The 13,359-nt window shown below is 47.6% G+C and overlaps 1 protein-coding gene across 1 annotated transcript in view; it reads right to left on the bottom strand.

Annotated features, from left to right (window-relative positions):
* Positions 1–12,866, bottom strand: part of EXOC3L4 (exocyst complex component 3 like 4) — a 20,434-nt gene extending 7,568 nt beyond the window's left edge. Inside the window, exons 1-7 of the mRNA XM_005417899.1 lie at positions 12,529–12,866; positions 10,647–11,037; positions 7,347–7,998; positions 4,702–4,819; positions 3,625–3,750; positions 2,260–2,360; positions 789–884 (exon numbers count right to left, since the gene is read on the bottom strand). Coding sequence (XP_005417956.1) covers positions 789–884; positions 2,260–2,360; positions 3,625–3,750; positions 4,702–4,819; positions 7,347–7,998; positions 10,647–10,980 — 1,427 coding nt within the window. The 5' untranslated portion in view covers positions 10,981–11,037; positions 12,529–12,866. The remainder of the gene's footprint in view (positions 1–788; positions 885–2,259; positions 2,361–3,624; positions 3,751–4,701; positions 4,820–7,346; positions 7,999–10,646; positions 11,038–12,528) is intronic.
* Positions 12,867–13,359: the final 493 nt, after the last annotated feature.

Genomic DNA, 13,359 nt, shown 5'->3' with positions numbered 1-13,359 from the left:
GAGCCGCAGCACGAAATCCCCTCCATCCCCCGAGTAATTCTTGGCATATGCATCCCTGCCGGAGCGGTGCAGCAGCTGGGGCTGGAAATCACACCCCAATCTTTCGGGCGGCCAGAGCCCACGCACTAATCCTGTGGTGTTCTGCCGGGCTGACAAACAAAAGCATCACATCTGCATAGCAAAGATGTTCCCAGATGCTGATGAGCCCCTGGACCTCAGCACGGGGCTGATGGACCAGACCCTGGGACATGCACTCACTGGCACCATCCTATTTAGGGAGGAGTGCTGGATCTTTGACAGTCAGCCTGAGGATACCTGTTCTTCAGAGGCACTTTCCAACATGTGGCTTGAAGTAACTAATTCATGCAAAGCTCTGGAAGTTCCAGATACCAGCAGCAATGGCAGGCATTTATTTTTGGGTTGAGTGCTTTCATGGAACCTCCTCCAGCCCAGTGCCAAAGGCAGCCTTGAGGCCATGTTTCTGAGTTTATTCTGCTAACCTCCAAAACAAAAAAAAGAAAAAAACCTCCCCTGATGATGAAAAAGATGCTCTGAAAATGAGTTCAAAACTCTCATGCAAGCACTGCATCCATCCATAATTCTGTCTCTTCACACTTGCGGCTTTTATTTGCATCCCTTGGGGGAAATCCTCCCATGAGGATTTCCCTCCCTGGAGGCTGAGCACCCACCAGGGCACCTCAAGGAGAGCTTGGACTTTCCTTTCCAGATCCTGCAACCCCCCCAGACCCCAGAAAAGCAGCAGTTCAGCCCGGGGGGAGCAGACTTACACCAGGTCATGGAAGCTGTTGATGTAGGCAACAAGGTGGGGCACAAAGCTGGGGCTGTCCTGGGCAGTGCTCCACGCCATGAACTCCTGCTCAAACCTGTAGGAAAATACAGCCAGGTATCACTAACAGTGTGGCGCTGAGGATGCCTCATCTTCTGTGTACATGGTGGTGTCAGGAGACGCCCATGGCTGGCCCAACCTGTCCCCTCTGTATGCAGACAAGTTTTTTCCAGCTGTCATAACAAGTGTGTGCAGTGGAGGGAATAGATGGCAGATAATTGTGGGTTTAGGATGTGCTCGCTTGAGCAGGTACACAGCACTTTTGGAGAGATGCCAGGGATGTTGGGAGGCCAAATCTCTGACTTTTCCTCATGCTGAGGGTTTAATTGCAGGTGTGGTACACAGGCTTGTAAGTCTGAGCTTTAATTTTTCTGGCTTTTGGGGCAATATATTATGTGCCTTTTGAGAACACAGGGCTGATTTTATAACAGAAGATGTATAGGAATAGGGCAGCACACCTATCTTCCCTCCCCCCAAAACCTCACTATGGTTTTTAGGTAATTGGATTTTTTTTTTGTAGCACCAATTTCATGGGTTTGACAGCTGTTTCACAGCCAGATCCACGCTGAAGGCAGGAGGCTGTGTGCTCAGGCAGGCTTTGCCTGGTGGTCCCATTCTTTGTCAGGGTAAAGAAACCTGCTTGAGCTGGCCCCAGCCACTTGCATCTCAGGTTTGTTTAAGTGAAAGCTTAAGTTTCAGTGTTCCCTTAATCTGAGAGCCCTGTCTGCTACAGCTTGCATTTTATGCAGTTTTTGGTTTAAAAAAAATTAAAAATAAAGAAAAGGAAAAAAATAAAGAAAAAAATAAAAAGGAGAACAAAGAAAAGGGAAAAAGAAGAACAAAGGAAAAAAAAAGAAAAAAGCATTATTTCAGCAATTTCATTTGGACACTGGGTAGATTTTAAGGGACTTGGGAGGCAGCCCAGCTGTGTGTCTTGCCAGGATATAGTAGAGAGGGTCTCATCAGCCCTTTCTTATGCTCATAGCCAGACAAAACCACTCAGCAGGACTCATCCCAGGATACCCTTTTGGGCAAACAGGCTTTTGGTTTGAGTGGTCCATAAATACTGCTTTCTCATGACTGAAGCTGCAAGTGACTAGTGTCCAATGTCACAAAAGTCCTGGCTGATGGGACTGCAGTGATCCCATCCCTTTCCAGGTAGCAGCTATTTCCCAGACCTTTGACATTAGATTTTTGGACTCACCGAGTCCCATCTGGGTCTATTTATGACTCCCTCCAAGCTGTTTTGCAGCTTGCTATTTACTGGGTTCACTGTGATCTCTAGTTCTCCCAGGAGCAGCCTTGTACCTGCTCAGTGCCAGTGTCTGGTCCAGTGCCTGGACCTCTTTCCTGCGTTTTTTACCAGTGTGGAACTCATTTAGAAAGAAAGTACTGCCCAGAGCAGTGATGACCTGGGTATGAATTCAAGCAGCTCTGCCATGCACAACTCAAGCATTTTTGTTTCCAGGCCTCCACTGATAGCTCCAGATGACTTCACGTGCTCCCCAATGATCTAGAAAAGGGAATGAAGAAACTCCAGTGAGTGGGACAAGCACTGGTGAAACATCCTTCCCAAAGACCTCAGGCAGCTTTGGCTGGTAAGAATGGCTCACCTAGCAAAGGGGCAAACAGCCAACTTGTTGCCAGGAGGTTTTCATTAATCTCTGGCAGTTTTAAAAATTATAATGCAGAATGGGCCAAGAAGCACCAAATGATTTGTGGTGTCATCATTCACCCCTAATGGCCTCATGCCCTTCTGCTGTCTGAGTGTGAGTTAGAGGCAATGTTGGCTGTAGCTCTGGGGTGTCCTGGTGTCATCCCCCTCTTTTGGGGGAAATTGCTGGAATTCCCCCAACCCTAAGCCCAAGGGGAGCTGAGCTGTCCCCATGTATGACCCCATGATAAGAGTGACTATAAGCCCCATTCTTGAGGGCCCACACAAGCCCCCTTCTCAGGAGTGATACCAGGGCAGCAACAGAGGGTCAGGCATCACCCTCAACTCTTGTTTGCACTGGAACCCCTCCCAGATTCCCATTCTCACAACCTCAGCTGCACTTCTGGACTGAGGTGTGTTGCAGTACTACTCTGGTGCTTCCTGTGGCTTCCTATCCATCTGCTAAATTATTTCAGACCTGCCTTCCCTGTGATCACATAATGTGTCATATTCCTCTATGGAAAAAGAGTCACATCAGTGGGCAAAACTCTTTGATTTTCTTTCTTTCTTTCTCTGTCCTTCTCTTTTTCTGTTAGTATTATTTAATTGAAGTGACTCAACCAATTGAGTGATGAGAATTAATCCAAACCCCTCCTGCCTTTATTACCCTGTAGTCCCTAAGCTAGTAGGGGCTTTTGTTTTTTGTACTGTTTAAATTGGAGTGGCTGTCACTGCCTACAGCCTTTCCCCAGCTTCCACAGCCCTGGGACAAAGTTGCTCTTTAAGCCAAAGGTTTTTTCAAAGAAATCTTTTCTTTCCACCTTTTTTCCAATTCTCTTTCTTCTCCCTAATCAAAGAGGTTTAGGGACTTTAAAATCAGTTGCCTATTATGTTGCTGACACAATTGACTGCAGGTTTAATTCGCAGCTAGAAGGCAAGCGGGAGAGCTAGAAGTTGTAATAAACGGCATTTTCTGCTCTAATTTATTCTGCCAGTGTGTGACTTACATAAATTATCGCAGGAGGCGGTACCTCCACCCCAGAAGGAAACGATCCAGTTTCCCTGGAGCCACAGAGACACCTCCCCCCGCCATCCCCCCACTTTCCCCCAGCTAATTAAATACCGTTTGAATATCAAAAGAGACTGAGGTGTGGTAGAGGTTTTCCTTCTCTTCTAAATGAACTTCCTTCTCCCACTTCTCCGTGACCTCCAGTCTCAGGATGTTTCCAAAACAACTTTTGATTTTCTCCTAAATGTTAAACATAGGAAGGAAACATGCAGCTCAGGATAATGAAGCAAACACAAGTGCAGCACTTCGCTGCATTTTGCTCCATCAGCACACATGGCATGATAAGGTGAGCAGAGTCAGGCCTTGCTCCAGACCTCAGGAGAAACCAGGAACTGTGCTTTGTGTGTGTGCCAGGTACTCCCAAATCAAAGGAGAGTCATTCTCCTGGCATGGAAACAGTGGATCAGCTGTTTGTTTGATTGCAAAGTCCTCCAGCACATGGAATGCACCAGGTCAGGATTAAAGGTCAAACGAGTCCTTTCCAGGGTACAGCCAGTCAGGTAAGCAGCAGCGCTGTTCAGTTCTGGCTGATAAATCAATCTTGTTGCTGGTGAAACAAAGTAATCTTTCACCAGCGTGGTGGAGCAATACTGATTTCATTCAGCTGGGTACCTTGAGCTCACCTTGAGTTGTGCCCTGATTCAGAAATGATTTGCAACAAAATGTCTGAGCCCAGCAAAGAGCCTTAGACAGGGTGCCAGACAAGGACTGCAGAAAGACAACGGAAGGGGCTTCATCAGAGGACACAAACCATGAGTGTGTTCTCTGGTGGGGATGCCAAAGTCTGCCAATAGCACACCTCAGCTGGGCGGGAGGAGATCCCCCACAGGGACGAGCTGCTGGAATGCCTTTGCCCCTGACTTTGCAATGCAAAGTACAATCTGCTGAAGCCCAGCAATGATCTTTTATAAGTGTCTGCCATACTGAGTGGCTCTGGTACAGTCCTGTTGGCTCTGCTTGGGTGCCCAAGGTGGCATTCAGGAATTTTTTGCTTTAGAGTACAGGCCACTCTGTGTGGGGCCAGTAGGACTCAGCACCTGGTGGGGCTGGAAATCACTCCTCTTTGTCTGGGAGGCTGGGGCTCCTGTACCTTCCCTGGGGGGCACATGGGGACTAGGTCAAAACTCTTACCTTTGCAGAAGCAATGTAGTCATTTTTTAGTTTATCCCAATCAGCTGGTGTTAACAGCAAGGGCAGGTTTTCTGTCTTAACCTCTGGTTTGAGCTCAGGATGACCCAGAAAGAATTCACTGGAAAGAATGAAATGAAAAATTGTAATGCCTCAGAGTGTGAATAAACTGATAGAATATTCATGCAGCATGAGCTACATAATTACTAAGCCATGAGAAATATACTTAAAGCTTAAATTGTGCCACTTGTTTTCAAGGTTTAACAAGAAAATCTTTCCTTTCTATTCAAAATCCTAATTATTCAAACCCAAAATGATCTAAGGTTCCAGCCCACTTCAGAAATCATGAGACTTCTGAGTTGTTTGGACATGAAAAGTGCTATGAGAATTTACTTTTTAAAATAAACAACGTGAAGCTGACTCATTTGACTAGAAGCTTGCAAAATGCCTTTCAGGGTAATTCCTGTAGTAGTGCATTGCTCTGGAGTTAGCCCATCTCCTGCCTCCCCTGCAGTGTCACATCACAGCTCATGCCAGCCTGTGTTTGTCCCTGTGCACTATCCTGATCCAGGGGAGGTGGCAGAGCAGGACCTGGAGGGCACTGCCATGCCTGGGACATGAGCCATGCTCCGCTGCAGATGGAAGTGGTGGGTGGACGTGGAGCTACAGTGTCTGACTCCAAAGAGGGCTCAGCTGACACCATACTTCGCTGCTCACTTTCCTCTGGACTGACATGTAATCAGGCCAGCTGATTAGCACAGAAGCAGGGGAATGGAGGGAGTGCCTGTGTTCCTCTCTCTGGAGCAGGAAAAATGTTATTAGGCTCTACAATTGAATGTGCTGCTCCTGCAACCTGCCACAGACTGTGGAGGCACCACATCTTACAGGGCAGTGAAGGTGGAAAAGAGAAAGAAGAAAAAATTCATGCTCTTGATGATGGTGGGGCCTAAGTTTTGAGCTGTCATCTTGTTAATCAAGGAGCACGGCTGCAATGTCCTACACACAGCTTGCACATTTGCTCAGCCACCAAAAGGAGTTCCCATTGCCACACCAGCACTGAGCCCACAGCTGGGTTCAGATACAAGGACTGTAATGTACAAGGTCAGGCTGCTGCAGAGTGACTGCTCAGCATAAAATAAGTCCAGCCTGCTGGTAGTGTCCTGGAGTCAATGGTTCCGTGGTCATAGTTCAGATTTCCCAGAGATGAACATCTCCACACGTGGAGCATTGCACAACCCAGCTGCTCCTTTTAAAGGAGAACACAGATTTAAATATGGACTCTCCACCACAACTGAAAGGACAAATGTGTACTCAAGGGGCCTGTTCACACCTCTTTCTTTTTTTTTTTTTCCATTTGTTTGAATTGTAACATCAAAATGAGTTTGGGTCGGTCAATCTCTTCCTTTTTGATTATTTATTCCAAGAGACAATGAAGTTTTTTTGAACGGGAAAATCATATGGAAATAGCCCAGAACAGCCAGGTGACTGCAAGCAGTGCCCAAAACAACTACAAACTCTCAATAAACCCTTTCACAGCAATTTAGAGAAATATGGCAGGGGCACTTTTCCTTGGTACAGAATCTGACTGCTGAAGCTCATTTTTTTCCTTGCTATCCTGCAATGCCAGGATGGGGCCATGCAGGAATTTCCCTTCAGATGAGATCTGCAGGGATTTGTGATGCTGAGGGGGTTACATTATTATGGTGGGGTTTTAAGAGCAACTGGGTTAAGTTCACAGAAGAAACCTCTTGAGGGCTGTTCAAAACAAAGGCGACCTGCAATGGAAATGTTTCTTACCCAAAAGCTACCCCAGGCTAGGGGTGTTCTGGGCAGCAGTGTGCTGCTGCTTGCCTTGCTCTGTCACTGCCTCCTTCTGACCATTTTGATCCACTGTTTGGCTCAGTGCTGATACTCCTGCCTTCACTCCTTCTTTGTTTTATTTGAGGGCTGCCAATGGGTTTGTTTTTCTCCCTTCCTTGAACATCTGGTTCAGGCCATACCTGGAGGCCAGCTACCAGGACAGACACAATTTTGCTTTGACAGAGCTGTTTTCCCATGCTTATTTTCCAGACCCCTGAACTGCAAGGAACTATGTCTTAAAGCCCTCCCATTCGACCAACAGACACATCTGAGACAGAGCCTTTGTTTTCATGTGTCTAATTACCTTTGATGATGACTTGACTCCTCTTTTAGAGGACTCTGACCCCATGCATGGGGGTTAATGTGGCCCATTTCCAAACGTATCACAATTTTAATTAAACAGGAAGAAGACATCCCCCACAGGCCCTTGCCTGTGCCTGGAAAAGTCACTGAACAGCCATTGGATCTTGCAAAATATATGCAGAAAGTAGCACATTTATCAGAGCAGGTTTATCAAATGCTGGGAGGAGCTTCCTGGCACATGGGAACTACAAGTGGGAGAGGGAGGGGAAAATGGGGTGATGTAGATCTGTGAAATGCAGTGAGTGCATAATCCACAGACCTTTGTCCCCCACCTATTAATAGATTTGCTATCTGGCTCCCCTGTAGTCACTGCATCTCTCTTGCTTGCTTGGAAAACTGAAAATGGCCTGGTGCTTTTGGAGTACCCCACAGCTCCACGGCTCCCTGTAGGAGGCAGAGGCATTGTGGCAAACACAGCAGCTCACCTGTGGTAGGTGTTGGCCACCCAGTTAAGCAAGGTGTAGAGCTCGTGGATGTCCAGTGGTCCCTGGGAGAGTTCTTGCAAATGTGAGGCAATAGCATTGTGAAAAGCTTCCACATATGTGTCACACACCTGGTACTCCTCTGGATAGCTTTTTTTTACTGATGACTTGATTTTCAGTAAATCTTCCTTCAGGTGTTCCTGGAGGAAATGTAAGTGGAGATCAAGCCAAGAAGTTTCTTCTTCCCTTGATGCCATGGGTGCCTTCAGGACTCTTTTTCTTGCACTCTCGTTGACAGCTTCCTTCCATTGCTCCCTCCACTTTCTGGGCCTGCCCAGCAAATCTGAGCCAGGATGAGCAGCATTGTCTGTGCTGGAATGAGCTGCTTCTTCAAGGGCAATTAAAGTCACCATGGAGGTCAGCATGGTATGCTGTAAAGTGGGATCCTCTAGCGTTTCCTCCACTATGGACTTGATTGCATTTGTGATGGAGTTATAAAGCAAATCCACATCCTTGGATTTCCGTACAAGCTCCTGGGGGTTATCGCTGTATTTCTCAGAATCCCGTTCAGAGATGGTCTCATCTTCCATTAGCTTGATACTTGCAAATGCTTCCAAAAGTTGTCTCTTCTGAATAAGTTCATTGATTTCCATTACTGCAGAAACAGGGGGAAGGGGTTGGGACAAAGCAGGCATTAGGTTACTGACAGGTTGGTAACAGGACAAGATGCCCAACAGGGACAGTAGTCAGGTCCCAGCAGTGCCTCTGAGACTGTCCCTGGGCCCCCCTGATCTCCTCAGCTCCTCTTGGACACAGGAGAGGAAAACAGTGGGAAAGCAATCACTGCAAATTGAGCCACATCCCCAAACAGCTGGTTACAGAGACAGGAAATACCAAAAAACCTGCTGATAGCGCTGCAGGAAGGCCTCAAGCAATGGCTGGTGAGCCTGTACAGAGGGACACTGGAGGCTCAGGCTGCATAAAACTCTGCCCCTCTGGCTCTGTCCCTCTGCTGGTGTGGAGATGAGGTGGAACTGGCAGGAGGGATTGTTCAGGATATGCCTTACCAGCAGGATTTCCTTTAGCATGGGTGTCCTTGTTTTCCTGCAGCCCACTGTGCTCAGCACAGCTCTGCTGCTGTGTTGGCCATAGTGGTGTAGCCCAGCTCAGACACCTCTGGCTGAAAGGGCATTTCAGTGTGCTGCCCAAGAGGGCAGGGAGAGTGCCCAGGGGTCTGGCAGGGGCAGTGGAGGGGAGCACAGCAGGACAGACCCCTTTGGGTGTCCTGAACTCTTAGGTCAGATCTCTCTCTCCATGGCTGAGTCCCAGCCTACCCACAAGCATGTCCTCAGAGATACCAGGGCCCTGAGAGAACCTCCTGTCTGTAAGCCCCGCAGTCAGGTGCCAAGCACTGTCTCACATCAGTGATGTTTTTTTCCCAAGTGCTGAGCACTGCTGTTCCTCAGAGGTTTGGGGAGTTGTGGACATTGTAGGGGCATCTAAACCTCTGGACCTGTGGTGCTCTGGTACTCAGGTCTCACATGGTTCTCCACTCCTTTGATTTTGGCACCCACTGCCAGAACGGGCTGGTGTTGGCTGGGAGGAAGTCACCCAATACTGCTCCTCCCAAAATGGCTGAGGTCTACTGAGTTTCCCACCTGTTTTGTAAAGTCTTGCTCATACAAGAACCACTGCCTATTTGCCAGTAAGATAAAAAGTATTTGCCATGTGTTGAGGAGATCCAAGAGCACTGTTAGCTTTTGAGAGAGCCCGGGAAGCTCTCACCCTCTCCATCTCCCTAACAGATGCTTTGAACAGGAGATCCCACTCTGACACTGGGCATAAGAAAAATACTAAAGAGAAGGGAAAGGGTGTCCCTTAGACATGTGTGGACACTGCTTCTGGCACATACACATACAAAATGATACAGAAAAATTGGAGAGCACTCAAAGAAGGACCAGTTCATAGCACATCATTTCTGTCCTTAGGCTTGTCTGCACACAGGTGTTATGCCATATGTACCAAGTAATCTTTGTAGCATAAGAGTATTTTTATGAAGACAGAAATATGCCAAAAAACCAAACTACTGATGCATCGCAGAACACATAGATCTTTGAGTGCCTACATGGTGCTACAGTTGCTTCTGCACTCAGAAAGGAGGGAAATTCTACCAATTAACTTACTCTCTTCTAGCTAAATTAATATAAAACTTGTGTTTACACAAACGCTTGCAGTGAGAGACTAGAGAAATACATTCTGTTCTGTTTATCAAAGTGAGAAAACACCATTTAATCACCGTCTAGGATAATTATACAGGGAGGTGATGTTGGGTGCTAAATGGATCTTTAATTCAGCAATACAAGATCAGCCAGCTGGTGGTTGAAGGAAGACAATTGAAAGGCAATTAACTATTATGCAGCTTAATGGTGCACGTGGTGGAATCTCCATCACTTGCCATATTATCTCAGGATGGGATGTGCTTCTGACAGAGCTGCTCTAGTCCAGGCCAAACACAAGCTATTGGGCAGAGAATGGGCCTTATTGGTGCTATTTCTCAGCTCGTTTATTTCTGGAGATCAGAAAGATTGTGATAACATTTTCTGCCACTCCTCATCTCTGACCCTTGGAGATCAGACCAGCCAAGTTTATAAGATGGGCTCAGATCCAGCTTACCAAGCTCACAATGTATCAATGTAGAGCGGTAAATCACTTCCCAGCACAGTAGAGCACATTACAGCAGTGAGGCAGTGTTAGCCCATGCATCTGATCCCTGTGGCACCCTATGCAGTGCACCAAGAATTTCTTTCTAGAAATTTAGGCTGAGGAAAGGCCAAGTCATGTTTCACCTCAGTCTATCTCCAGGTGAATGGATTGTAGCACCTCTGCCTTGAGAAGGTGGAGGACAGCAGCACTCAAACCATTATCAAAGCCATTGCAGTCTGCTCACACCTGGGGAAAGGTGAGAGCTGTGCTAAAGGGAATTGTTATAATTTGTCTGAGACCTATCTATAAAATTCTGACAAAACACATGACAGCAACCAGCCTGAGGAAGATCAAAATCAAATACTTGCAACACTGCTGTTGTGAGGACAGGGGGAAAGACAATGCAAGAGAGCAAAATATCTGTGGAAGTCTATTTGCAAGGCAATCTCTAAGATGAGGAACCAAAGTGGAGCTTCTAAGCCAAATCAGAGCCAAACCATCTTTCTTCCCCTCTAGGCCTTGCAGCACCCTACAGAGCACAGTAAATTAATGTTACATTTATCCTGCCAGGAAAATGGCACTGGTGGTTTTGTGTCTTACCTGAAAGAGGTTTTGCTTCAATGGGCTCACATTTTTCACCAACCTTCTCCATGCTATTACAGATTGTGGGTTTGTTCTCCTCATAGCTCCTGAGTGTTTGCAGAAACCTTTTTGCATTCCAAGTGCCAGTATCTTCCTTCCCTCTCTCTTTCTTCAGACTTCGTTTTGATTTCCGGATGCTCAGCATTGTTTTAATGCCTCTTTCAAAGAACCCACTGTCCCTGCTCTGCCAATCTGAGCTGCTCAGTTCAGAAGTGACCTCCATCTTTTCCTCCCCTGGACTCTTCAGTGGAGAGGCTGGTTCTGAGGTCACACTCCTTGTGTCTAACTCCATATTTTCATTTATCTGGTCCTTCAACAGGAGGTTTACCAAACAGGTTGATGGCAATCACTGAAATGCACAAAACAGCAGAATTAGAGATGTCCTTAAGAGGGTATTACTATGTCTCCAAAGTCAGTCCTGGACTGAAAATCTGGCCCATTCCTTTCCTGTGCCTAAATACAAGGCCAGAGCAAGATGTTGTAGCCTGTAGCTGCTGAAACAATTTCTCTACCCACAGACAGCAGATGCTGGCCTCCACCTGGTGCTCTGGAAACCTTCATTTAACTCCATAAAACAGGCAAGTGTCAACTATTTCTCCAGCACCAAGGAATCGTGAGATATCAGAGATGTTGAAATTTGTGTAAACATACCATTTCAGTGAGTAACCAGATAGAGTTTTACTTTCCATTCTTCTAGGTGGATTTCCAGCCATGCAAGAATAATAATCTTCCTGAATCTCACTGGGTCGTTTCCACTTTCTGATGTGAATATGGCATCTTTGGGTTTTTTTGCTACTTCTGCCCTGCTCAAACCCTGAGCTGCTCCTGCTGCTGGAGGAGGCCCAGGGGTGAGTGGTTCCCAGCAGGTGTCTGAGCTCTGCTCTAGCCCCTTCCACCAAAGCCACAGCAGTCTCTGCACTCTGAATTGTCATGGTTACAGCACAGGAGGCAGTACAAGGCAGGAAGGGTTCTCATCACTCATCCTGCCTCAGAGCACTGCATCGCAGTGTGCCAAGGATGGGGATCTCCAGCATCAGACAAACTCTGCACAGGCCACAGGGCATGCTGCAGGAGATTCCAGATTTCTTGTCAGTGCTGCTGGGCTGCAGTCACAGCCTCTGCACTTGCTCAGTTTGCCCAGGTGTTTGGGAAGAGGGAGGAGAGAAGTTTTGCCTGCCCTCCCTTGCAGAGGGCTCCCAGACCAGCTAATACAGCCCATTCACAGAGCCATTGTACATTGCAGTGCCCTGAGAATGGAAAATGCCACATTTCTCCAGAGCAGGCTTAAGGCATCTGAGTGAACCGTTCAAATGATTAGAAACATGTATTGCTTGAGGTGACACAGGAACTGCCTGTCTTGGGTCTGTCCAGCCCACAGAAGCCAGAGATTGAAAAATAATTGCAGTCAATAGACATGTTGGGACTCTAGAAATAGATCTCATCCTTCCTCAGTCAGAGTTTTGCTCCCTTGTGCATGGTTATTTCACAGGCTGTGAAGTGCAGGGATGACATCTTCCCATGGGTTTGCTGAGCTGCTCACCCAGTGGGGCTCAGACCCCACCTCACACACTCTCACAGGAGGGAGTATTTAACCATTCACTGCCTTGCTCAGGAGCTCACCCATCACAGCCCACACAGAGGGTGGGAGGGAGAGGAGGGCACCCCAGTGCCCAGGGATTGCAGTGAAAGGAGGCTGAGATCTCAGTTCAGACTCTGTAGGGGGGTTCTGCAGACAGAGCGGAGCAGCAGCAGTGCTCAAAGGGGTGACCGACGTGGTGGAGAGAGCCAGGGGAAGAGGAATAAAAGGTGTGAGCCCATGAGAAAGGAAAGGAATACATACCCCAGTACTGACAGAAGTGATCCCCTCCACAGCAAGCTGGGATAGCACAGGTATGTTCCACAGAACCTTGGAGCAGCTCCGTGCTGCAGGAAATCCAGGACAGATGCAGGGCAGGTGAGCAGCGCTGCAGGACAGAGCTCCGGGCCAGCTCAGCCACCTCAGCTGACTGGGGCACCATCCCTCACACAAGTGCTGGCCGAGGGGCTCCCTCTGGGAGTGGTGCTGCTCTCCATCCTCCTTTACCCTCTGAAAAAGGCTGTTGAAAGTGGGAAAAAACTCTGTCTGCTCCTGCCCAAGAGCTCCAGCACCTTCACTTGTTTGATCTCTGGAAAAGACTCAGCACTGTTTCACTTTCACTACACTCAGCATTTAAAAGAAGAGGTGGGGAAAAAAATTCCTGATTAATTATTACCCTACAAGGTGAGACAGGGCCTTTAGCCAGAGGTTCTACAATGGGGTTAGCTGCTGCATTGAGATGGCCTAGGGCAGTGAAGGGAAGGAGCATTTCATGATGAAGTCCTGTCCTGATGGGCTGAAGCCCCACATTATCTGGGTAGGGGGTTCAAAAGCAGCTCCAGAGCTCCTATGTGGAATGGCTGCATTTCACCCCCTTCTGCAGGTCAGAGTTTGTGCAGGTCACGGGTGGTTTGGTCCACAGGTGGTAATGATTGCCAGAGTTGGGTGAGGGACCGGGAGTAATGTGTCCCCTGGTTAAATATTTATATATTCACATCCTCACTTTGCCCTGGGGGTACTTATTTTCATGGGGTGCTAGCCCTGGATCTCTCCATTCTCAGAGCATCTGGGAACCTTAGAGGGACCTCAAAGCAA

This window comes from Geospiza fortis, unplaced genomic scaffold, assembly GCF_000277835.1.
Source record: "Geospiza fortis unplaced genomic scaffold, GeoFor_1.0 scaffold23, whole genome shotgun sequence".
NCBI lineage: Eukaryota > Metazoa > Chordata > Aves > Passeriformes > Thraupidae > Geospiza > Geospiza fortis.
The sequence above is the reverse complement of the archived record's forward strand: the minus strand, read 5'-3'. Positions and strand labels throughout refer to the sequence as shown.